The sequence below is a fragment of the Notolabrus celidotus genome, chromosome 1 (genome assembly GCF_009762535.1).
Source record: "Notolabrus celidotus isolate fNotCel1 chromosome 1, fNotCel1.pri, whole genome shotgun sequence".
NCBI lineage: Eukaryota > Metazoa > Chordata > Actinopteri > Labriformes > Labridae > Notolabrus > Notolabrus celidotus.
In genome coordinates this window covers 34,985,972-35,012,718 of record NC_048272.1, presented here as the reverse complement: position 1 = coordinate 35,012,718, position 26,747 = coordinate 34,985,972, and the positions used below count along the sequence as shown (strand labels likewise).

Below are 26,747 nucleotides of genomic sequence, written 5' to 3'. Positions count from 1 at the left end.
TGTTTCTGCCCTCTGTCGTTGTTCACACTTCCACAAGAGACTTGAGAGATGAGAGAGGAGTTGTTGACAGGGATTTTCAGCTGCTCTGTTACACAAACCTGTTTACAGACATGAGATAAAGCTGAATCGTCGTTAGATGACTGCTGATAGGAGTGGGATTGCAGGTTGTGTTCTCACCCTCGAGACCATATTAACCGAGACCAAGACAAGTCCAAGACATTTAGGGATCGAGACAGAGTCAAGACCAAGACCAAGACTATTTACTGTATATAAATGAAAAATCATCATGATGAGAGTTAACAAAATAAAAGACTTCTACTTATTTTATTTAAGTTAGCTTTGAATACAATTGACAGCAACAAACAAGGTTGGGGTTTGTCTTTGTTGCCTTACTTTTGACGCGCTGAGAGCATTTTGACTGTCCCCCGTTTTGGTCGTCGTTAGTTTAACTTTCAGTTTAGATTAGAGTTCAAACTGTGTTTTCTGTTGCCTGTGATCTCAGGAGAGGCAGGAGATCAAGACCGAGACAAGACCAAGTAAAAATGCTTTCGATTTCGTTACAAGACCCTTAAATAAGCAGTCTCGAGACCAAGTCCGGTCTCGAGTACTATAACACCCTTTTGCCTTCAGACTGTCCTCTAAAACATTGACACTCCATGTGTTACAGATACCAGAACACTTCTTGAACCGAGGTTATGAGCCGTGTTTGCATGAGCTTCCTTTTTTAATACATAACTCTTTGGCAGAACCTGCAAACAGAATAGTTTGGCTCCCAAACGATGATGAGAAGACAATCACAGATGCCTACAGAACCTAGTTTGGATGAAGTTAGAATGGTCTGATAGAAACCTTCGAGCAGATCCATAAAACAGAGCATCATCCTGTCGTCAGAAGAGACTGAAAACCTGTAGATGTGATCCCTGGATCTTCCAGCCCGGGCTGCTGTGACGTGTGCAAAGCATACAAGTGAGTCCCTCCAATGACACATCACAATGGTAGTTTCCAAAATACATTACCATCATGATTATTTTATTATCAAAATGCATTACATTTCTTGCTTTTTAAACCTTTTGTCGGGGGAACAGTTGAAATAATTACTTCTATGATCTGTGTAAAAATAAAACGAAAGCTAACAGAAGAATCTTTACAAACAGAGACGAGAGAGAACGCAGCGTCCGGGGTTTTAGAGGAGCAGACCCGATGAGTAGCTTCCAACCTTCTGACACGGTTGGTCACTCAGACCCTAAAACAAAGATCATGCGATAAATTCAGTGTACTATATTTTCTCCATACAAGTCTATATCACATTTCTTTCTATACAAGTACACAGAGTCGTATAAGTTGTCCTAGTGTGTCTTTTAGGTTTCTTTCTAAGGTGCTGGTTCAGTTTGGGTCACAACTTTGTTTTTTGTTTTTTTTCAAACTGTCAAACATTCATGTAACACGAGTACCCTTCTGTGTTTTACGTCGAAGACTTGGAGTTTGTGGGTTAGCCTGGTCCAGTCTCGTGTTTGAGCCCTCGGTGCTTGAAGTCTTCCTCACAAACACGGCTGTTTTTCCACTTCAAGAATAAAAGTTTCAAGAGGGAGGAGAGAGCGCCTCCTGCTGCTGCTGCCGCCGCCGAGCTGCGAATAGCTTCACGCCGGTTTGAGGTCCCACTGCAGTGCTCAGGAGAGCCGCCTCTGTCTCACGTGTCAGTTGGTGAGGACCGGAGTTACAAGGAAAGAAAAATACAGCATTCTGTGGAAAAGGGAGGCAGCTCTCACAAGAGAACATAGCAGCTTTTTTCTTTTTAACTGAGGTTTTATAAACAATCCAAACACCCCCTCAGAGATCCCCTCCCTGGTTTCCTCGGAATGAAAGGTCTGGTCAAAAAAATAAACACATCTATATCTAAAGAAACAACCCTCACTCCGTCCCTGCATCCCACCCCTGTGATGTCTGATTGGTATGAATCTGAAGTGATGTGACGACAAGATGAATGCAGCCGTGTGTGGGGAACATAACTGGATTTCAGATTTATTGGAAAAAAAAAACAAGAATGCAGCACCATGAATCATAAGACCTGTTTGTCTCAAGTACAATATCAGAAGTCTACAGTGAAGTAGTCCTAATGTGAAATCAAAAACAGTCCAGTGGGGATGAGAGAACAGAAAAGAACCCAAATCAACAGAACCTCTGAACAGACAGAGAGCCTCGAGAACAAAAAAAGGGTTGTTTTTCCGTGTTCGGTGAGAGAACATGGAAGCTGGTAATCATATGGAATGATCCTATCGTGGGAGAAACCCTTCCTCCCCCTCCTCCTCCTCCTCCCCTTCCTCTCTAATGCATCTTTAAAACGGATGATTAACGTGTCACCTTTGAAACATTTCCCCCTCTTTCCAAATCAAACACTTGTTTACTGCAGCACAGACTCAGCAACGTGCCAAATCAGAAAAAAAACAACGCTGACAAAAAAAAATTAAAAATAAAACAACTCTTGCTTCAGTTACATCTAAGCATTAATCCAACCTGCGTACCATGACAACAGGTACGGCTTTTTATAACTTTGTACAGACATTTGTGTGGAAGTTTGTACTTTCCAGACATTTTAGAGCCTGTTTGCACAGTCCGGCACATGAGGACACACTGGGGAGAATTTCAAGTTACATGTGATTTCTTGTTTGTTTTTTTTTGAGTCCAAATCACTTTTCCCACCGATTCTGTAATGACGTCCAAAGTCAATGATTAGCTTTGAGCAGAATGTGGTCACTTTGTTTTTTTTTTTAGTTTTTCTGAAAATAAAGAAAGAGACAGAAAATAAGAAAAGGAGAAATCCACGAAGAAGTCCTTGCTCCTGTAGGTCTGTACATTTCCCCTCCCCAAACTCCCTGAACCCTGTCTCTCCGCAGCTTTAGGGGTCGAGGAGGTACGCAGCATCACACACTCACGCACGCACGCACACTTGCACATACACTTGACAAAGGTCCTAAAAGCTTCCTGACTGTGTCCTTACTCCTGGTCCGTACAGGGCGTGCAGGTACTGGCTGAGGCTCGTCCCTCTCTGGGAGTAGCGGATCTGTCCGGAGGGTGACGGCAGCTTGGAGCCGGCCTGCAGCGCCGTCTGACCCGGGCTGCCTGACTTAAGGCTGCAAGACGCCTGTGACTGACTCCCTTTAGAGGCCTGGGCACCTGAGTCTAGTTTAGTCTGCCCTTGGGCCCTGGGTCCTTGGGTGGGAGACCCCACCAGGCCACTGCTGTTCAAAAGGCTTGCTTTTAAGTGGCTGGTGCTGTAGCCGTGGCCTCCGTCCACGTTACTGCTGCCACTCTGCTGGTGTAGGGAGCCCGCTGGTGGCCGGGAGTCTGAGGAGGTGGTTGGGGGGTGAGCGGGGTAGGAGGAAGGAGGGTGGTGGTCCTGGGACAGCCCTGGGTGAGAGGAGGAGAGGCGCGGATGGAAGCTTTGACCTGATGAGGGACTGCAGGAACCCCGGAATGGAGAGTTGGAGGTTTGCTGGAGGAATGATGGGCTGTCAGTCTGGCGGTGGCTTTCTGATGACTGCACAACACACACACACACACACACACACACACACACACACACACACACACACACACACACACACACACAAACACACAAACACACAAACACACACAAACTGTTTGTGACAATGACACATCTCTGAGGCTGCATGTTGGGTCATGTACTAAAGAAGGAGGTGGTTATGTGGAAGTCGTAATAACAGATGGAAGTATTCATACCAACAACCAGATGAAGACGCATCTCTGTTACAATCTGTATTCATATCTTTATCTCAAATCTGAAAACATTGAAGTTTGATAAAACCCTGAATCTAAAGTTAGTCAGTCTAATCTCTACACTTTAACCGTCACTATATACAAAATGTGAACTTAACAAAAGAAGCTCTTTGACCCTTTTTTTGGTCTTAGGGGTCGTCATCAGGAGCTAAGTTTTCTGCATGGCTAAAAAAAACACTCATGTTTACAATCTGCGCTTCTCTGATGCTCCTTAACTTTGCATTAGGAGCCAGATCCCTGCTGACCTGCTCTGGACTCGAAGTGCAGCTAAAGTGTATCTAAATTACCTTTTTTTAAAAACTATTATTTACTGAGTGATGACTTGAAACAATCGCAACAGAAAGTAGTCATCTGGGAATAGTTAAATGTCCCGCTGGCGCTGACAGCTGCTGCTGACAGCTTCAGAGTAACTACGAGACTCTAATCATTCTAGTTTGAAATTCTTGGTCAGCGAAGTCTAAAAACTTGACTTCTGTTTAGGATTTCTCAATCTCTAACAATGGACAGGATTATTTACCTGCAAACAAAAAAAAAAAAAAGCAGGATTCATGTGTTTTTATACGTCAATGTTAATATTGTAGCTCAAAAATGTGATGACTTCCTCATGATTTAAACTCAGTGAGATTGGGAAACACACCTAGCACAAATAAAGGTGATACCGCTTTAAGAAACTAATATGAAGTGCTTCTTGCGACAGAAATTGGAATTAGAGAGTGTAAGTGGTCATCAGGCAGCATGAATGCTAACATCATTGTCACAAACAAAGGGTCCAAATAGCAGAGGTTTGAGAAACATGTGATAAATGGTTTGAAGGGGGTACCTGGTGTGAGTACACAGAGGGACTGTATCTATGTGGACTCTTCATGGGAGAGGACATGGCCGCTGCCGGCATGTCGTATCGATCTGCATCTGTGATGAAGAAGAGAGAGAACAAACAAAGAACGCCGGTTAATATGGATGAAAATGTCACTTTCTTTCTGTTTCATGTTAAACATTTTTGGTATGTGTGTCTTTGTGAAGTTAATCCCTTCATACCGGATTCCTTCTCTGTCGAGCCGTCACCACTCTTGTAGTTTCGCTCCAGCTTGATGCTTCTTAGCACTCGCTCCAGGACCCCCTGACCTTCCCTTAGACGCTCCACAGTCGTGGGGACCATCCTTTAAAAACATCAACAGGTTATCTGACTGCAAACTGTGAACATTTACAGATCCTAAATTCTATTAGACACCTTCAAACACAACTTAGATCTATCAACCCTAACTTTCTGTGTTAACAGAAACCTCTTCTTCTTTTTAGGATGAATCAGAACTTTTGGAAATACTGAAAACTTGTCGGTGATTCATCCTTTAACCTTTGAGAGCACATCTAAGAGCACTAATGGGAACACCTTTAAGAAATGGTGAACAGTCGTGTTAGTGATCTTTGCCTTTTGGCCCGTCTATACACAATATATACAGCCAGGCTTTCTTTCAACATCCTACATCCATTACATGGGACTTCCACCAGATCCGTGTCCAGTCCTTCTCAGATCCGCTGCGTTCCAGCTCCTTACGCTCTGGTCCGTGAACACCCACTGGTTGCGTTTTTGGAACGCAGCACGGAGCAGGACCGCTGGACATCTAGAATCATGTGACCGAGGTTATCCCGCGGTAATTACTTAATCAAGGATTCTCCTGCTCCTCTCCTCATCCATGTTGTCTTTATCAGCCTCTGTAAACCTCTGACCTGTTGACCCCAGGCCTGCCTCCGCTCTAAATGACATTTTGTTGGCATGGTTAAGTGAAATACGATCTGGTGATAACACAGAGTGTTTTATTCTGAAAATGAACCGGATGTTTTCATTTTGTTTTGGTTCCTGACTTCCTGTCCCACTCCATCTGCTCTGTTGAGATTGATGCGTTGTGCTCCGGCATCTGACAAAAATAGAAGTGTTGTGTATCTGATCCGGAGGGCTTCGACCGGCTGGATCAGAGACACAGCCAGAACACAACGGAGTGGATCCAGTGAAGGTTAACAGATGGACTAGAGTAGAAACCTATCAGATCTGGTGCTGTGACGGATCAGAGACGGATCTGGTGGAATTTGGCCTTTAGGATGACAGAGACCACGTTGTGGTTTGTGGTAAAGGACCTACAGCCTAACTTAGTGAAGCATTCAGCAAGCCTCTCACCACTGGTTGTTGCTGTCCTGCCGTCTGGGCTGCCCTGACGAGCCCTGGTGGTCTGGAGGACTGACCTCTTCTACCTCTGGGATGGAGGGTGTGAGTGCTGTAGAGCTGAAGGAGGAGCTCTGCGGAGAGGCAGAGCGCTGCATCTGCTGGGGATGGGGAAGGGGATGAGGATGAGGCTGAGGATGAGGATGATGGGACTCCTGGCTGTAGTGGGAGCCAGGTCGGGTGGGGGTGCTGCCCAGAGACGAGCTGTTTCCGGCCGGCTCTATGTCCCGTCCACTGCCCTGCTTCCTCTTTCGGTACTCCAGCAAAGACACCTGAGGGAGCAGAGGGAGGAGAGACGCTGACGATGAGAGGCTGAGACAGTCACAGCTGAAGGTTTTACACATAACATCACATCATTCACACTGATGCTGGGCCGCCGACTGACATCATCACATCATTCCCAAAAACTGCACTGAGTGATGGGCAGACCGCATGCACCACACACCAGAGAGGACTCACCTGGAAACAGTCATTACAGAAACACATACAACAAACCTTCATCAGCATGGAGGTCACCTCTGACACAAAGAACGATATGCATCCTGATTTATTTTCATTCCATTAATCTACACAACGCTCAAATCCAGCAGAGTGCAGGTAACCGTCCTTTGAATGTTAGTCACATACAGCAGCTGAAGCTTTGACGACAGAGCAGGCAATTTTCAAATGCACCCCGCGATGATGCAACCACACTGAAACAACAATGACACAAACACAAATATCCACAGAGCTACTGAGCACACACACACACACACACACACACACACACACACACACACACACACACACACACACACACACACACACACACACACACACACACACACACACACACACACACACACACACACACACACACACACACACACACACACACACAAACATCATACACACACCTCAAATATCACCAATGAGAATGACAGCACTCTTTTGAAAGATGCTGACATGATGCAGAAAATATGGAGGATATGAAAGAGGCAGGGGGGCAGGATGATGACTAGTCAGATCCTGACGTGGGCGGCTCTCTCTGGCCTGCACAAGTCAGCTGAGCTATCACAGGCACAGGGTGCCAGGGTGGAGAAAGAACCATCCAGCACCTTTTATCCCTGAGGACTCCAGTGCTCCCCTCCAAGAGTCCATGGAGGCTCTTTTGGAGACATTTTACTGGCCTCCTGGAGCTGCGATGATCATCTACTAATCCATAGACTTTATCATCAACTGAACCCCTGTTGTTTGTATCTGTGTCATTTGTGGTTGTAAATGAAGAGTCTTTGGGCTCCTAGGAACTTTGACAAGATTTTTCCTTTTCTTTATTGTTTGTTTATTGACTAGGCCGTAAACTTAAAAAAATAACAGGGTGAAATAAATATGTAGTTGCCACTTTACCTGCTTCAGATATTCATACACAGCTGTGTTTCAAATAGAGCTGGGCCTAAAATATTTAACCCAATAAAATTTTTCATATCAGTCAATACCGATAATTACCACGACAAATATCAAATCATTATTTCATGTATATTTAAAGACAGATTTTTTGTCCTGAGTGAAAGTTGTTAGCTTGTATCTGGATTTCGTTTTCTGGTAAGCTTCTTGAATCCCTCATTTTTGACAGTGTTAACAGGCAGCAGGTCTTTCATGTTCGATGAGATTTTCACGATGGTCACGGAGGACATTGGAAGTGCTAGGCGGGGTGTCCACTGCCACCGTTTAACCCCACTTCCGCGTCCGGTCATGTCTGTTTTCAAATGCTCTGTATTCTTCATACATGCTTTCAGGCATTTTAACATGAAAGTGTAAAAAATATTGATAGAAATCTTGTAAGAGCAGCAGCTCTAAACCTGGAAATTATATCTCCAAAAAAAACGAGTGTGATTCTGGTTGTTTGGTGATCAAGAAGTGACATTGATGAGCGCGGTGGTGTTCCAAAAGTTGAGCTATTTTCAACTGAGAGCACTCAGAGCGCTGCGACAACAATCAGCTGACGCTGAGAGCGTTTTTGCGCTGAGTGCTGAAAACGCTGAACAACATTGAGTTTAAATAGAAAACCGGCGCTGCTAGCTGCAAAAAACGCCGGCAGTGGACATGACCTCTTAGAAATGCACTGCAGAAGTTGTCTCTGTGCTCTTCCTTTCACCACTTCCTGAAAGTATATTTAATGAAGTGTATGAAGTTAATATTTAAACGCAGTCAACGCAGTGATACACTAACGACTCTGCGTTGAGCTGGTAGTTGTTGCTGTTGCTTGTCTCAGCTGTGTTAACATTCCGCACCAAATGTCTTTAAGCCCCGCCTACCTCTCACTGCAACATGATTGGGAGTTCAATGCTGTCTTCTACTTCTGTCCTAAGTTGTGGGGCCACTAGCGTTTAAGGCACATTAGCGCCCCCCTTTCCAGTTATTGGAGGGTGTTATTACAGGTTTATTTATTTCGATTTTTTATCAAACATTTGTTATATTTATATTGAGGAAAATCATACCGCGATAATTATTGTTATCGATTAATCGGCAACCCCTAGGTTCAAATATAGTTGAATAGTCGCCCAATGTAGTAATAAAAATCTGATAAGAGGACACACTCCAGCAGTAATCATCTATTGAACTTAAATCTGAATGTCTAACCTGTGCAAACTCTGCTGTGGCACGTGCATTGGGAGAAAGGTAGGCGAGTAGGCAATCCAATCCATTATTTTGTTCAGATTATAATGATTTGACAAACCTAATATGAGCTAGTGGAAGTCATTAATGTGATGACTTATTTGCTGGATTCTTTTAGAGAGACAGATAATGTCTGACTAATTATGAGTTAGGGGTTGACATCTCTGAGTGAGACCTCGGGTCTTTACTTTAACAATGTGATCAGCCACAGTCCCGTGTCGTAGCTCAGTTTGGTTTGGTCTAGACTAGAGAACACTTACATGGAAATCCCCCCAAAACTGTGTAGGAGCCATGAAGGACTTGAGTGTTTATAGTGTCTTATTTTTGAGGTTTAGGGTGGGTTATCTTTTATATTTTTTTTTTGTGGTGTTATTTTTGTTGTTTGTTACAATGTTTATTGTGGGGTCAGTTAATTCGGTAATTTAAGGGTCATGTGTTAGGGGCGGGGATATTCTGTTAATTTAGGCCTCCTGTTTTCTTTTTTTTTGAGTGGAAGAGATGGGGTGAGCTTGGTCTCCGAACTTTTTTCGCTATTTTCTTTTGATGGCTTTAATCATGTTTGTGCACTTCATCATGAGTTGATTCTCCTTTTTCATTACTAAAACGTTAAACTTATTTTTTTGGACATCAGTGATTTTTGCTTTAAGAGCATCAGACACTTTACTGGGCCCAACCTCAGCCTCTCAGCGGCTTTTGGCTCTCTGTAGTCGCTACACTCCAAGAGGCATTCATTTCTCTTCCTTCATTCCCCCAGAGCCTTTCTGTGGGGTCAGGGTGCTCCTCTGCAGACCTGCTTCTTTTTGTACATTACTTGGATACATAATGCCCTGCTCACAGAAGACATGGATGATCACAGTTTGGAACGAGCCATGGATGAGATGGAGCAAAGACACAGGCTTCATCTCAACACCATCATGACAATTCATGAGCCATTGGCCTCTGGTGCTGAAGGCAATGGATGAACCTTGACACTCTTGGATGAACTGGACTGAGATGGCATAAGGATAACTCTGCTGTGTAATAGTTTGATGTAGGTTTGTGGAGGAGGGGCGGAGCTGTCGGAGCATGACGTGGGTGTTGTATGCAGATGCAGAGAAACAATATTTACATGCACACTTCTAAAGATGTAGTTGTAGGGAGAATATTCACCATATTTTGTACTGGCTTGTATTCACTTCTTACTGCTATAGCCTGGTAATCTGGCTTCCCTGTCAGCAGACTAATGGTATGCTGGTTGGCCCTCTGCCTTGGAAGAAAAGTGGAAGAGAGACTTGGCAAAAAGTTTTAAGGAGCAACGAATGAGGGAGAGGAGGATGGGAGAGGGGAGGAGGAGGGGGGAGGAAGGGTCAAAGCTACAGAGTGGAAATCATTAAGGTATACACAGAAAATATGTTTTTTAATGCTGGCTGCTTTCGGATTCCACCAGCTGACAAAAGGGACCAAGTGATACTTTTCAGACAAGGTCAAAGACAGGGCAAGAGGAGAAGCACATCATGAGGTTTGGCTTTCAGTTTGCACAAAGCACACAGCTTCAAAACACAGAAAATAACTCCTCAAGAGCTGAACATTAAGACTCCAGTGAAGATGATGACATCATTACTTGCCTTCTTCTTTTGTGGTGGGTTGCTGGTGTGAGGAGGCGTGCCACTATCTGGATAGCCCGCACCGTAATGAGGCTCGCCATAGGGTGACATGGAGCCCTGGCCCACATCTCCCAGCAGCCCCTGGCCGCTGATGGAGCTGTGGAAGGACTCTGCCGGGGAGAAGCCTCCTTCTGACTGGGAGAGGCGGCGGTCCGTGGCGACAGGGTTCCCCAGATTTGCATTGAGGGGCGAGCAGGTGTATATGAGGTTGAACTCTGTCCGGAAGGCCTGCTCCCTGTTCTGGGGGGTTAGGTCCGAGGAGGAGGGGCAGGGCGCTGTGTTCAGGGAACTTGCCCCTAAAGAAGATGTGCCCTGGGAATCGGGGCCTCCAAGAAGGGAAAAGTCATCTATGGTCACAGCCACAGGGCTCTCCAGGCTGCAGGGGAGGGATAGGTCTGGGAACTGAGGCCGGGGGACTTCAAAGTCCGTCTGCAGACACGGCTGAGTGAAGACACAGAGGGATTGAGAGGAAACAATGAATGAGATAAATCTGAATAAAAGGTTGATAGTATTCAACGGTTTGCATGGAGAGTGAATAGCAGAGTGTTTCTCACGTACCTCAGGAGAGATGGACTCTGGTCGATGAACAGGAGACGCCTCAGGGGATGATATGTTCTACAGAAACAAACAAAGGCCATTAGAAGCTATATTTAGACCGTCTGTGCAGGTGAATTAACAGCAAATTGAGTTCATTAGAGTCTACCCGTTCATAATAAAGACTTTAATCCAAAACAGATTGAATTATGTGGAGCACTAAAAGGTTAATCTGCATACAAACAGCAGTGTGTCCTCATGATTTACTATGATCCATTGATATTATTTTATGTGATTATAAACGTTGAAGACATCTGAGGGGAAGTTAAACTGACGTGAGTCTCTTGGCCTTTCAGCATTTACTCATCAGCTGATCACTAGAAAGAGACGTCACAGCTGTAGAGGCTGTGGATTACCTACTCAGATAATGAAAGGAAGGTTGTCTGAGATACCCGTCTAAAAGTCAAACAACTAGGCTCTGTTTACAGAATTGGAGTGTCAAGGCTCATGTCCATAAAACTGGGTGTTGATGGGGACAGGCTCTCACTTCAAATTGCAGCGGTGTGTTGCAGCGGCTGGCGGGGAGGGAGGGCATGGGTGAGTAGACCAGGCCATTTGGCAGCAGGGATCCACAGGGGGTTTGGGCCAGCCTGAGGAGGGAGTCGTCAGGAAGGGGCGGTGTGATGGGTGACAGTGGGCGAAGCAGGTGGTCCAGAGGTGCTGGTGTCTCTGATATATACTTGGAACGACGCTTCTTAAAAGGTGCGTTGACCTCTGTGAATTGAGAAGGAGAAAAAAAGAGAAAATATAAGAGTAGAAAAACAAGAGAAACATTTTAAAAATCAAAAGTTCAATGCAACATGATTCTTGACTTCAGAAACAGGTCTCAGTGATATTTTTTCATTACACATGTAGTGGTTTTAAAAATGCAGCAGTAAACAACTCGTCCAGAAAGGTAGCAGTGGGGATGTACCATAGACTGTATAAATAATGGACATAGTATCCCTGACGTCACCCATCTGTTCCTGAGCGCTGTTTTGAAGCAAATCGTCGGGGGGAGCCATATCGGAAATACTGAACTCATCCAAAAGAGTGTGATGTAAAGAGGCGGGGTTTGAGCCTCCTAGCCAACAGCTATATGTTCCCGTTTGTCAGTCAAGTCAGTCGTGTCCTTATTTGGGCAAAAACTTGTGATCTTAAAATCTTCCGAATAGTCGCGTCAGAATAAAATTCAGCCTCGTACAGTGTGTGCCGATAGAGAGATTAGCTACGTGGAGCGAAGCCGTTTTTTGAACCAGGCTGTAAACGTGTTTATTAATGCTGTAAAGATCGTCTTCTTTGAATTGGTGTGTATGTGGTTTCTGGTGTTTCTGTAGCCAGCCTCAAGCGGATTCTCGATGAATTGCAGTTTATAACACTTCCCCATGGGCTTCATCGTTTGAGACCGGAGGTTGCCGCTTGGGACGTACATACCAGTAGACAGGGGGTTGGGGGTGGATCTGCTACTGGTGCTTTGCTGGGAGGAGGTGGACTCGGTGCCATCCTCTACACTGGCTGAGCTGCTCTCATCCTCCAGCTGTTTTAACCATCTCTGCATGAGACAAAAGCAATGTTACAAAAACAAGACACAATCACTTAACAAGGCTTAACACTGGAGTTAGAATGAAACTAAACATTAGATCAAGTAAACACTTTGAGGGTTACAGTTTTTAACATGAACACGATGCACAATTAAGGCGACTCCACTGGAAGTATAATGCATTTACATTAGTCTATTTAAAGACATGTTCAAACTTCCAGGTTCAGTTAAAGGACACGCTGGCAGAATTGAATAAATCTCTCTGTCTGTTGACGTCACCCTCCTGCTTTTCTCACCTTTTTGAAGCAGCCATAAGTGCCGTCTATCTGGAGCGGGCGGGGCCGGCGTCTCTCTGGGTTGAAGGGGGAGCCGAAGCGGATGTAGTGTCTTGGTGCGGTGCAGATTAGAGACGAGTGAGAGAGGCCTGGGAGCATGTTCAGGGTGGTGGCCAGCACTGTAGGGTCGGTGGTTATCCGCAGCGGGCGCTCGACGGGCACCTCTTGGTGAAGCTTGTCGCCTGCAGGGATCTTGTCGTTCAGCCACTCTGTGACTAGATACTGAGAGCAAAGAGGAAAACATCATTCATCAATAGCTCTAAAACATCTGCTTACAAAAACAAACAAATTACGTCTGCATCCTTTTACCTTCTTTGTCTTGGGGTAGCGCAAATTGCCTCTGTTAATGCAGTTCAGACTCTGACCATCTCCGTCAAAGAGATGACTGCCTAGACTGTTCTCCTGATCAGCACCATGAGGGCCCTGAGATCCCTCTTCATCCTGAGCAGCGCTCAGATCAGCTGATGACGGGGTGGCTGCCATTGCTGCAGCTGCGGCTGCTGCCTGCTGGGCGAGGGCTTGGCGCTGCCGCCGGGCACGCTGGGACGAGCTGGACCGGTAGCGAGAGATCCGGCTCTTGGGTCGAGGCTTGGCGGGTCGTGGGGGTTTCGGGGGAGCAGCTGGGGCAGTGAGGTTGTTTAATGAGGTCTTTTCTTCAATGGATGGTGTGTCCTGTGAGAGGATTATGAATAACATAAATAACAAACAGAAGGAACGCAAACACATTTTAGACAACTGGACTTCTCTCACTCACCATCACGTAGGTGGTGCGTCGAGTGCTGACCCCGACTCCAGCATTGCTGGGCGTTGGGGTGTTCCCTACAGGGTTTCCTGCCCCGTCTTCGGTTTCCACACACTCCTCCTTCGCCTCTGCTCCTCCCATTCTTTTGCGCCTCCTCTCCAAGGGGTTACATGTCTACACGAGCAGTCAGGGACAAAAGAGAAGATCAAATCACCTGAAGCATTCACTGACCAGTCTTTTGAGCAGCTGGTTTATTGTTTGTACTTGAATCAACTGAATAAAAACATCCAAACTTTCATACCCTCTTACTGGAGACTGGGACCCCATTTTCATCCACCTCTCCTTCCTCGCCATCTTCCAGCTTCATCTCATCTAGCAGTCTCTCCTGATTGCAAGAAAAAGCAGCACATGAGGAAAGAACATTCAAGCAATGATGGATGATACAGGTATCTATTTTCATCCCCTTGAGGTCACATGAATAATTTGATGGTGTAAAATCAGAGGTCATCCTTGGGCTTTTTTTTTTTTTTTTTTAGTATACCACATTTTTCACACACCTCTGCATCGCTGGTCCCAAGCATTTCTTTGGCCTCCTGGTTCTGGTCCTGGGTGTGGTTGCTGTCCCCAGAACCGCAGCCTTCCAGCTCTCTCCTCCGAGCTTTCCTCCGCCGTGTCTCGGCACCCACCAGAGTGGAGGGAGGCGGCAGAGAGGGGGGACTCAGCAAATTCTCCCGGGGGCTCAGGTTGTGCTTTTGCACTGGGCAGTTCTGGTTGCCTTTGTGGCAGGCACAGTCCACTTTGTAATTACTGGAGGGTTGTGATGAGAGAGAAGAAGATTACACTGGAGAACATCACCACAAGCTGAAAACAAGTTTTCACTTAATCATGGGTTCTTTGGTTTGAGGGCGAGTAGAAAGTAATGAGCTGCACTGACCAGCTATTAAAGTCGTAGTCAAATCCAATAGTGACCTCTGCATCCTTTGTGATTTGACTGACACCGTAGATACATAGATGGATCATGCCCTCAGCAATCATATGCCGGACCTGTGGAAGAAATGATATGTTCTCATTTGAAATTAAAAACCTCAAAAATTAAAGAAAGTAACCAGAGAGATCTCTGAGAAAACATGACGGGCAAATATCAAGCTTGGTGACTGACCTCAGCGTTGGGCGTACACGACCTCCTGATGAAGCGAGCATCATTTCCAAAGGTCCTCGCATCAACACACATCTCTACATCGTTAAACTTGGAGTAGAACAGCACAAATGGGTAGGGTCTGGAGAAGTAGAGGACAATGGTTTAAAAGTAGTCCCACATGTTTATGTCTTTGGACTCGAGCACTGGACAAACAGCAGGATGTCTTACTTTTTGAAGAAGTGCCGTTGACCTCAAACTGTTGTTTGAGCATGACCTTTCCTCGATATTCAATGATGAGGGTTTCTGGTTCCAGGGTCTTTGCTGCTCGGAGGATCTTCCTGTGTTTCTGCACACGTGTGACCCGCCCCAACTGGAGCTACAAACAGCCAATCAGAATATTTCTATTAATATGTGGAAAGGTTTCAGACATGAGATCTCAATGCACAACTGAAACAGTTCTTAAAGGCTTCAGCTGTTTTCTTATTTTGGGGTTAATGTTCCAAGGAGTCTTACAGAGATAACCAGGTCTCATATGAAGGACCTGCTTTTCTTGAACTACAAACAGCAGTTTCATCACTTTCTTTCAAACCACCAATCTCTATAAACAAAACACAGCAATTTCACTTTGCAAAACACAGGACTTTCTTGTCTGTTCCCTCTCTGATTGGTTATTTGTGGGGTTTTTGTGTGTTACACAATAACTGTGATCCCATTTTGATCCCCAAAGTTACGCAACAACACAAACAAACTCAATGACTGAGACAGAAATAGAGCAGCAAATCTTGTGTTTAAGTAAAGTAAATTAACCGTTATTGCAAAAGCTGCTGGCTTTGAAGAGAGAGCTATGCAACAGCTGATTCTGTTTTGGTCTCTCTCTGTAGGAATCATCTGTAATAGTGTCAGTTTTAATAAAAATATGATGCACATTTACTGATCCTTGTTTGATCAGGGTCATTTGCCGGTTAGGTTCGTGTTGCTACAGTAGGTTGGCTCAGTCAGCGGTGCATAGATGAGGTTTAATGGCTGCAACTCCTGAATGTTTGTACATTAGAGTCATTTGGGCCCCAGTATGAGTAAAACTAAGGTCCACATTTCAATATAGTGGAATTCCTCTTTAACACAGGAGAAGCAATGTGTCTGGTTATCAGTCACACAAAATCAGCTGACAACAAATCAGCTGCTAAGATGTGATCATATGTTGTTTGTGCACTTTCTGGACTGACCTGCATCTGTGAGCCCAGTACTGTGTTATTACAGGCCAGCTCCGTGCGGTTAATGGTGTCCATGGCGTCCACAGAGGCCTGGACCTGTGTGTCGGGGGGAGGTGGTGTGGCACTGCTGCTCTCCGTCTTTGAGACAGTGGTGCTGGCGGTACGATGAAGCTGGAGGAGTGTCTGGACATCAGCACTGTACTGGTTGGCCAGAGCCTCCTCATACTGGTCCGTCCACTGGCGGATCCTGCTCTCCCATCCCTCTGTGGTGTTCTCGTCCAACACGTTGGCTTCAGTGGTTGAGTTCTGAGAGGAAGGAACCAGAAGCAAGAAGAGAAAGCGTAAGGGTGATGTCGAAGCTTGAGGTAAACGTCCACAAAGTTTGATTGATTCAAAACGTTACAATTGCAAGTATAAAATCTAAGGGTCAGGTTTAGGAACCAAGTCCACTGACAAAAACTGTGGGTTAGGGTTAGGCAAAAACCCTGTGTGGTTAGGTTTAGGGTCTGGTGAGGGGATAAATTGAGAGTAAGCCCAAAGTTGAGGGTTAGGGATATAGTCCACTGACAAAAACTAAGGTTTAGGAACTAAGTCCAATGACAAGTACCTTCATCCTCATGGACTTTCTTGAGCCCTCTCTGAAAGCCTTTTGGAGAAGAGAAATAAAAATGAGGAAGTCATCAGGTATAAATTTTAAAAATGCCATAATGTTCTTCACTCTAATTATCAACAATGTCTTCAACGAGTCAACAGATTCTTTTAAACCAGCCACTGATCCTTCAGTGTTTTTACCTTCACCTTCTTGCCCTTGGGCGTTCCTCGGGCCTTCTCCGTGCTCTTCTTCCGCTTTTTGGATTTGCTTCTTTTCACTCGGTTGACAGTCAGTTTGATGCTGGTGGGCGTATGCTGGGTGGCGGTGTAGGAGATGGTGGAGGGCGACACCTCCTCATCACCGCTCTCAGTGGCACTGCTCTCTCCAGCTAGATTTAAGAGATTTATCATCAGTTGAGAGTTCCTCATTTATATAAAAGTGCCTTTAGTAAATATATGAATTTACAGAAACACACAAGACAATGTACCTGACACATTTTCTGTCTTTCTGTGTTGGCCATCTGCTCCTTTCCTCCTGTCTAGTCCCCTGAAACAGAAAAAGCCAGTTTAACATTCATATTTAACCATACAGTGCTTCCTCCTTCATTTTTTCATATTTATAGAAACATATATTTTCTTATTCTTGAGCTGATAGTGTTTTTTGTTTTATTGCAGACACAGTCCAGTAAATGTTCACAAGAAGAAAAACACTATTCGTCTTGACCTTGTTCTGAAGAACGTCTCGTTCCTTCTCATGCATTTTTTGACTGTTTAGACTAGGGGTTAACAAAGTGTGGGTTGGGACCACCTGGGGGGTCGCGGGACACCAATGGGGGGTCGTGAGAGGTCTTTCAGAATGTTTTTTTTCAAAGTTATCTAAAAATATTTATTATCGTTATTATTATTTAATTTTGTTAATTTTCCTTGTCTTCTTATGTTTATCTTCCTTTTTGTCTGTACGGTTAATTGTTATTATTTCTTTATTATTCCTTTTTTTTTGTATTCGTTAAAATTTATTTATTTTTTCTTCTCTTTGTTGGTTTTGTATTACTTATATGTACTTAACTTGTGGTGAACAAGGATATACTGAAAAATTCAATTAAAAAATCTAAAAATAGGGGGGTCGTTGGCTGAAAAGTTTGGGAACCCCTGGTTTAGACGTCCAGTCATTACACACTTGGTCCTGATTCATGTGGTAGCACTTCTGCTCCAGGTTCCTGACTGGGCATATTTCCCATCTCTCACCTGCAGTTGTCACATTTGATGAGCAGGCCGTCCGGCGTCAGGCTGCAGTGACACCAGCTGGCGACAGCCCCATCCTCATCGGAGGAACTGTCGCTGTCGGCTGAGTTGTCCTCAGTAGTTTCGTGGTAGCGGGAGCCGCGTACCACGCCATTGAGGTCCATGCGGGGAATGATGGTTTGGGAGAGCGGGGAGGCGGGTGGGGTAGGGGAGGGGGCGCGCCATAGTTGTGATCCTGACAACACACAACGGAAGACTGTTGCATCTTCAAACAACGGGTGTTCAGGCAAAAAGGGAAACGGAAAATGGAGACGAATGAAAATGAGGGCAAAAAAACAGTATGTGAAACAGTACAGCTGTTAATAACAGAAGTAGATTGTGGTTACAGAAGACTAAAGCAGGATAGACATTCATAGTATTTAATCAGACTAGAGGCAAACCCAAGCCTTACTTTTAATCTTACTGAGTTTATAGAACAAGCAACTAAAAACGATCAGAACACAAGGCAAGATCGAACATTAACTTATCGAAGACTCTTTGAAAAAAGGAAGTCAAACTCATTTCATAAAATAAGACATGCTATGATTAGAACTGATGATAAGAGAGGAGCTGTTTGAACTCACAGCATATGGTAGTCCCCGATACCCATGACTCTGTGCGCTCCCACAGCTGTGGTTGTTGTAGTTTTTCTCATTCACGGCAGGGCTTGCTTCAACTGACTCAGGGCTGCAAGAAAAAGAGCAATTATATGAATGAAGGAGCGGATATCAAGTGTGTTTATGAAAGACATCAGTCCATTCAGTTCAAATAAAATGCATCACTGGCATGATCAATATGTTGCAAGTATCAAGGGGATACATTTCAGACAAACTAATGTGTAAGAACGAGTTCACAGAATGGAGCAGGAGATTAAATGTGAGGACTTGTCCGTGGTTAGTCACTAGATGGCACCATAAACCTGAAGTTGCTCTCCAGCATCGAGAACAGCAGTTCAGGAAATGGAATGCAGGCCGCCATTATGTTATGCAACTCCTTTTGCCCTTTAACTGAAGTCTGTCCAGACAGAGAACAACCCTGCCTTCACCCTCCACCTCCGTCCTTCAGCACTTCTATAAATGTACATCTTAAAAGGGTCAAAATATTAAAACCACCACCGTTGTTTTTGAAATCTAGACCAAGTGTTTTTCTGTGTTAGAGAGGAATCCCGGTCCGGGAGGAAACTAAAGGGGGCCATGAATAGGGGAGGAAGGGAGAGAGACCAGCTGCATTCCACATAAGCTCAGTCACATAAGAAGGCTTACCTTCAGAGAAGTGGCAACTGTTCTGACTGAAGCTGTCTTCAAACCTTTCTCTGCACAAGCAGAGCCTGATTTAGAGATATGATAGAGGTCTGCCTCCAATTCACAAAGATAGGGCTGGTTCATAAAGAATCAGCAGAGACAAAAGAAAACTAGAAGAGGGGAGAGGCTGCTGAGGGGAAAGGACTTATAACAAGAGAGATGGAAATTCAAATACATTAGAGAACCCAAAATACTAAATGTTGAGCCAGGGACATAAAACAGGGAGAGGAAGTTTTAAATGTGCCCTCAGACTTTTCTGGTTTTCATCTATTAGAGTTCTACATGAGTTCTGACGTTTAAACATTTACATCAGACTGTAAAACGTTGATGTCATATCACTGTGGTTTTTACTGTAACTAAATAAGATGAAGGATTTAAGGAGGCTGCAGTTCTGCCCATCAAATCTCTTTCATTTTGTGGACTTGTATCACAGGGTGCTGTTGGTTGGGAGTGAAGGGGATAACATTAAACACTGAAAATGTAGTCAGGTGGGTTTCAATTATTATTATTTAAATGTGTTTATTTTATCTATCTGTTTATTTATTTATATTATTATTATTTCATTCTTGTGTTTCATGTAAAAAAAAAAAGAAGAGATATTTGTTTTTCATCCACGTGTAAAAAGTCTCATGTAAAAATCAATAAAATGCTAATAAAAAAAATGAAGATGTATTCAGAGACTAAGTATGTTGAGTTAAGGACATACCCTGTCATCACTCCTGCATTTCTCTGTATTTGATGACACAGGGTGAAAAACTGCAGCTAACTTTGGGTATCCTCATCTGATGACTCAAATCATTAACTTTCAGGGAGGCGCCCTCATAACCATAAATGAAAAAAGAGGATGTTCTGTCCTCCGCGGTGAGTTAGGACGACACTTTCATAAAGTGAATGAATGTGGTGAATCATTAAAGTTTGCTTAAAGAGACAGTGAGGTGACTGTGGAGCACGGATCACTGCCAGTCGTCTTATTATGGTTCATCAATCAGGCCTCAGCAGGGATCAACAATCCACCGCTTCATGTCTGTGATCCCCCGGACCTCCTCCAAAACACACGGAGGTCACAAACACAGAAACTGTGATAAGAGGGGAAAGGACATTTACGACCACTTGTTTGCACAGTTTGACCACTGATTACTTTTGGCTAATGATTACTACATTTTTCACCAGCCTGATATCTTAGATGTGTGGGATGTGGCAACATCAGCAGATCAGAGTTCAGGGAGGAAGACGATAAAATGAACGCTGTCGAACAATCCTCCCGTTTAAGCACATTAACTATGAACACGAAAACAAGAGTGATCACACCTGGATTGATCTTTACTGATCCTTCAAACTCCTCTGCTGGTTCCTACATTTATGTTCTTAAAGTGATTCCTTTTCTTTGACTTTTTCAAACGTTTTTAATCACTACGTCTTTTAAACTTCCGCTACAAGGTCATGTGAGTCAGTTTAAAATAGTTATGTATTAAATTATTCAAATAATTTCCTGAATCTGTAAAAACTAAAAGTTATCAACTAGATTTCTTAATAGATGCTTAATAAACACACAAAACAAACCTTAGGAAACAAATTCTTCATCTTTTAGAAGTTACTTTAGTTTAGTTTGGATAATCATTGTTCTGTTTTTGTGTTTACAAGCAAACAACCTGGACTTTAATTTAAAAGAAGAAAGTCCAGCTGTCGTACTTTTTACTTTAGACTCAGGTTGTTGTATTTCGGTAATGTAGGCTAATAGTCAGGTGCTGATTAGAATCTTATGCCATTGTTGTGACTTCTAAGTTCCTCTTTGTCATCTGTCCTTGCATTTTTCAGGTGACGTAGACGATCAGGTTAAACAGGAAGTTTGTTTACAACTTGTGTCCCTTTTTTTCTTAAAGAAATGTTGACTCATCCCCGGATGTCAACAACTCCGTTGAAGAGTGAAGTGTTGTTTAAAGAAAGATATAACAAAGATCCAGAGTGTGAATGATGCGATTCTTTTCTGTATGGGGGTGCGTTATGGAGGGCACAACTGTCTTGGTCAGGAGTACTTACTCTGATCCAGCAGCCATATCTGAGTAAGACGTTTCAGGTGTGGTGACTCCCAGCGCGATTACTATGCTCATGACGTCCTGCACAGCGTCGCGAGGGAGGGGGGAAGAGGGGGAAGGAGGGGGAGGGGGCGGGGAGGGACAGGATGGGATGGGGGAGGGGGAGGAGAGGAGGTGACAAGAGGAATCACAGGGTCCCAACTACAGCGGCAGACCACTCCAGAGGTGGGGCGCCGCCGAGCCGTAGCCCACGGCTGACGGTCATGGGGGACCTGAGGAGAGAGGGACGCAGAGAGAGAGAGAACCGTCAGACCTCCACACAGACACAGACAGGATACAGGCAGCAAACAGCCTGCTGCATGACTCAGCAAGTCATGTGATGATGGGATGGAAAAAACCTGCTCTTCCCTGGCAAGAGACGCAGGTCAAACATTTTGGATTAATGCCTCTGACAGCATTTATTATAAATGGTACACATCCTACATTTAAATAAGTAAACGACTGATTTTATTTGATTTTGAAGGTAGAATAAAGCATGCTGAGACAATGACAGCATCAGCAACCCAACAAACAACCTGTTAGAGGTTAAACTAAGACACTGATAGAGCCAGGAGAGGTTCAGGCAGTCTTACTTCCTCTACCAACAGGGTAATAGAAGAAAGATGACAAACTGTTCCTTTAAAATGAAACTGAACACATCTTTTAGACAGAAATACTGAAGTGACAGATATGCATTTTATTTCAAGTTAAACTTACTGCCTTGTTTGTGACGGATGAACCTCAACTATTATAATAGAAGATATTTTTAAAGAGCAAACAGGATGAGCAGAGGTGTAATTAACAATGGTGTACCAGCAAAGCATTCAGATCAGCCTGGCAGCACAAGACCAGGGAGCTCCATATCTAACCACAAGGAATGTACTCATGACAGCACTGCACTTACATGACAACATGTTTTAAGACCCGCAGCAAAAATGGATCAGTAGAAGTCCAAGGTCTGGAGGAGCAAGGTCACCGAATCAATTCAACAACAACAAGTAGGTTTCCTTGCAGATAGAAACCAAAGTGAAGAACAGTGTTTCAAACTGTCAGGATTAATGGTTTAATAACAACGCTTTCCATTGAATGCTGTACTTCAAACCTCTATTGTCAGTCAGATGGTCTTTACAGCTACAAGTGCTTTAAAGCAGGGAAGGAAAACATGAATGCTGACTTATTACATACACACATAATAACCAAAACAAACAATGTGGATTTCGGATGAAGACTCAAAGTAAAACCAAACAGGTATTAGTAAAAAATGATAAAATACAAAGATGAACATTCAATGCTCCCCAACTTAAACTACTGACATAGTGCAAGAACTGTTTTACTTCTTTTTATTTATTCTGTTTTATTTTTATTTTATAAATTATGATTTTGGATATTATTTACTTGTATTCATTTATTCTATTTTATTTTATTAAGTATTTTTTTCATTTTTTTATTTTATACATTATTTATTTCTTATTTATTTTTAAATTAATGTATTTATTTAATATATTTTATTTTTATTTCATACATTTTTATTTGTATTATATACTTGTATTTATTTATAATCTTTTATTTTATCTATTTATTGGTTTATATGCATGTGTGTACATGTGTATGTGTATGAATACAATATGTCTGTATGTATATATATGTGTGGATCTAAGATGTATCCTTCCTCCTCTTTGTCCTTTCTTTATTCACCTCATATTGTCTGTGTGTGTTCTGTATTGTATTTATGTACATAGATGTGAAGATATGTGTATGAATGTATATAAATGTGTCCAAAGTTGTTGTGAAAACCAATAAAAACAATATTGGGGAAAATAATACAAAGATGAAAATGGAAAGCACGACAAATCCCTGAAGTATGATAAGAATAACAGATGTAGAGTAAATAGAACTCAAAATATAGAAAATAAAATCATCTAGATTATGATTGTAACGGAATAAAAGTTGAGTTTCATATAATGCTAACTAGCTGGTAGACGACTATCATGAGAAATAAAAGGCTTGTTCACAAATAGCATCAAATGTCACACATAAACAGAGCTCTTCACTGAGTGTTTGTCATAGCTGAACACTGACAGATGGTTGAACGGCTATAAAACTATAAAACACATCAGTCTTACAGGCCCAATAAAGAATAAAAATGTGCTGACTCATGTTGACAATGAAGGCCTCAATGTGAGAAGCACTGGAGAGCCTTCATCCATCTGTGTCTAAAAATATCGCTTGATATGGACATGATGTGATAAGCCCGTCTCTCTTCCATCCAGAGGGTCGGGGCGTGGAGGGGAGGGGGCTTTTCAAAGAGCACAAAAACAACCGGGAGCTTTTACTGCTCTGCTTACACTTCACAGCACCATGCAGTAAAACTGGGAACCAGCAGGGGGCGCCTTCCTCTCAGATGCCTAGAGCGGTGAGTCATCCAACATCAGGCCCAACCCTCTGGTCATGTGACTGCTGAAACACTGACCCACACTCCTCTGCTCTCACTCTGCGCTCACTCCCTTCCTCCTGCTCGACTCAGTCCGATGCAGAAGGAGAGGCAAACGGGTGGGACTGCTTGTGCTGTGTTCACATGAGGGGCTTGGAAAATATACAACCAAATAAATCACAGAATTATAAGATTACCACTATCCAATTATCCCACATCAACATCAAGGGGGGAATAAAAATACTACTCCTGTATTCCAGATTTGGGAACATAACCCAACAAATATGAGAAATACTCGCTTCTGGATTTATCAGCCTCTAGAAATACAACGGATAGAGCATCATCCAAAGTCAAACAACATATATATTGATTCAATAGAAAGCATAAGTTGTGGGATGTTATCATGATATCACTGGCACCAAATATCTTTGTTTTCTTTTGAAAAGAACGGATTTCCCTTCCAAATTGACTCACCGTGTCATGACTCCTCATGGTCGGGCTAAATTTAATCATGCACTGAACCTATCTGAGGGATTTCATTAGCTTCAGTCAAACAGATATTGTGAAAATGACTGTTTTAGATTATTGAAGAATCACTGTATTGTGATATCATTATCATGGACAATGTGACTGGTAGGTCACCCTGCGAATCTGACCCCTAATAGAGAAGGTTGTTGACGATGTTAAGCGTCATGTATGCTAGCATTTCATTAAATTATCAGATTTTTCGATATCTATTGAGATCATAGAGTGTATGAATAATGGACGTAGTATCCGTGATGTCACCCATCTGTTTCTGAAGCGCTGTTTTAAAGCTAATTGTCGGCGGGTGCCATATTGGAAATGCTGAACTCAACCTAACTTCTGTTGAGCGATGGTGATGTAAAGAGGCGGGCTTTGAGCCTCCTAGCCAACAGCTACAGTGTTCCCGCCTGTCAATCAAGTCACAAGTGCCTCTCATTGGAAGACTCATAAATGCAATATCTTCGAAATTGCTGCGTTGTGTGCCGATCGAGAAATGAGCTATCCAGACTAGACTCGTTTTTTGAACCAGGCTGTAAACATGTTTATTTCTGCTGTAAAGATCGGCTTCTTTGAATGGGTGTGTATGTGGTTTCTGGTACTTCTGCAGCCAGCCTCAAGCGGGCGCTCCATGAACTGCAGTTTTTAACACTTCTGCATGGGCTTCATAGTTTCGCAGCAGGAGGTTGCTTGGATATAAATCAAGCATATGTTGAGAAAAACCTCTTCAGCTCCCTTCCAGTGACGTCACGGTAAAATGGCCACCACGTTGATTTGTTGGATCATGTACATCAAAGCAAAGTCCTGCTTACACCACCACCACAACAACAACAACAACATGGAAACCCTAACATACAAACTGCTTTACAAGTTCAGAACCAAGACAACTGGATTCATGACATTTCTGTAGAGGTGTCCCAGTTACAGGAACCGAGGCAACCACAGCCAGGACGGGGACTTCCAATAATGTCAAGGTCAGTTCAGCTGTGCTCACTGTCAACTGGAGAATGTCAGCCCTGTCCAGTTGGACGGACACACACACACACACACACACACACACACACACACACACACACACACACACACACACACACACACACACACACACACACACACACACACACACACACACACACACACACACACACACACACACACACACACACACACACACACACAGAGGTAGGTAGGTAGCAACAAATGTTAGCTAACTGTTACAAAAGCAGGACTCTGCTGGTCTTCTTGAGACTGGAGACATGAGGGTGAGTATAAACACAGAGACAGAGGCTGGACAGTACATTTAGGTTATTACAGAACTGTTCCTCCTCTTTAAATGCAGCCAGAGGAGTGGGGCCACAAAGGGTTAATAAGAATTTGAAACATACTTGGACATGATGGCATGGAGAGGATCCCATGGTGCCCCATCCAGACCCTGTTCAAAACCCTCTGCTGGTTTATTATCTCTGTAGATGATGACGGCTGCTTCACGACAAACAGCCAGCTCGCTCCTACCTAACTCACAAAGGGAGTCACAATTTGGGCCTCTTCCAAAAGAGCCAGACGGTGAACTAGGGAGGTAAATTCCATACGAAGAAGGAAAGCCTTTCTTTACCCCGCTCCCTCCTCCTCCTCCTCCTCCCCCACCTCCCTCCTCCCCTTGTTCGTTCCTCTGGCCATGAATACCGGGCTCAAATTACCGGCAGGCTCAACAAAGTCTTTTCACTTCCACTAGAACAGAGGCCATTTTGGAGACAAGTCCAAGGGGGAGGGACATATACACAAAATGAACAGCAAAACCTCTCTCTCTCCCTTTCCCTGCCCCCCTTATCATCTCTCACATTACCCTCTTCCCCCTTTCTTTTTCATTTTAAACAAACTAACGCTCTTGCATTGTGAGGCCCTGGCATACTGTCCCAAGACCAACAATCTGACTGTCTTAAATATCTTCATGTGTCTCCTGGGTCTGAAACTAATCCAGACTAGTGAAGGCACAAAAGGCTCAAACCTGGTCTGAACAGAGCTCCAGTTTCATCCCCATTAAATAACATACTGAGGGGAGAACACCATGTTTTTATCAACATGCAGATTCAGTGCCTGTGTGGATGTAAATGAGCCAACATTCAACATATATCTCTACACGTTACATTATTTTTAGAACACCAAAGTAAAGCCAGCAGCAGTGTCATGATAAAGGAGCATACAGCGTTAAATAATCTGTTACATGAGCGCGCACACACACACACACAAACACACACAGACACACACAGACACACACACCAAGCAAGCAACCCAATTAAAACTCTGCTGGAAGCAAACTGTGTAGAGATTATTCTAAATGTGTGGACACAAACAGAGGAGACTCAAATCCAGTTTAAAAACAAACAAACAAAAGAAACATTCACTGTGTCGTTGAAGATGTCGATACTTATTCAGTTAGCTGTAATTTAGCTTTAAGCTGCTGAAATCCAACTATTGTGATATTTTCTGGTGACCAATTTTGATCTTAAAACACTGAGTGTTGGAATATGTGCTTCAATGTATCCACATTACATCCTCAAACTTTCCTCTTTTACCAACAGGAGACTCACTTCCCCCTAAAAGATTCACAAATTACTTAACAAGGATGTTTAACTAATAAGGTCACCTCACATTAATAACCGCTTGTCCACCGAGGCAGTTTCAGGGCCGGTTCGGAGCAAGTG

The 26,747-nt window shown here is 43.6% G+C and overlaps 1 protein-coding gene across 1 annotated transcript in view; it reads right to left on the bottom strand.

Moving 5' to 3' along the window:
• Positions 1-1,992: 1,992 nt before the first annotated feature.
• The window catches only part of setd5 (SET domain containing 5), a 35,954-nt gene continuing 11,199 nt past the window's right edge, over positions 1,993-26,747 (bottom strand). Inside the window, 26 exon segments of the mRNA XM_034681091.1 lie at positions 1,993-3,490; positions 4,616-4,704; positions 4,831-4,952; positions 5,966-6,282; positions 9,815-9,907; positions 10,270-10,749; positions 10,867-10,923; positions 11,390-11,616; positions 12,316-12,433; positions 12,718-12,978; positions 13,066-13,428; positions 13,511-13,672; positions 13,800-13,883; positions 14,056-14,305; positions 14,433-14,542; positions 14,658-14,775; positions 14,865-14,880; positions 14,883-15,012; positions 15,860-16,153; positions 16,455-16,493; positions 16,640-16,827; positions 16,927-16,985; positions 17,684-17,891; positions 17,894-17,945; positions 18,304-18,406; positions 21,058-21,325. Of these exon segments, the coding sequence (XP_034536982.1) occupies positions 2,969-3,490; positions 4,616-4,704; positions 4,831-4,952; positions 5,966-6,282; positions 9,815-9,907; positions 10,270-10,749; positions 10,867-10,923; positions 11,390-11,616; positions 12,316-12,433; positions 12,718-12,978; positions 13,066-13,428; positions 13,511-13,672; positions 13,800-13,883; positions 14,056-14,305; positions 14,433-14,542; positions 14,658-14,775; positions 14,865-14,880; positions 14,883-15,012; positions 15,860-16,153; positions 16,455-16,493; positions 16,640-16,827; positions 16,927-16,985; positions 17,684-17,891; positions 17,894-17,945; positions 18,304-18,406; positions 21,058-21,128 (4,533 nt within the window). The 5' untranslated portion in view covers positions 21,129-21,325 and the 3' untranslated portion in view covers positions 1,993-2,968.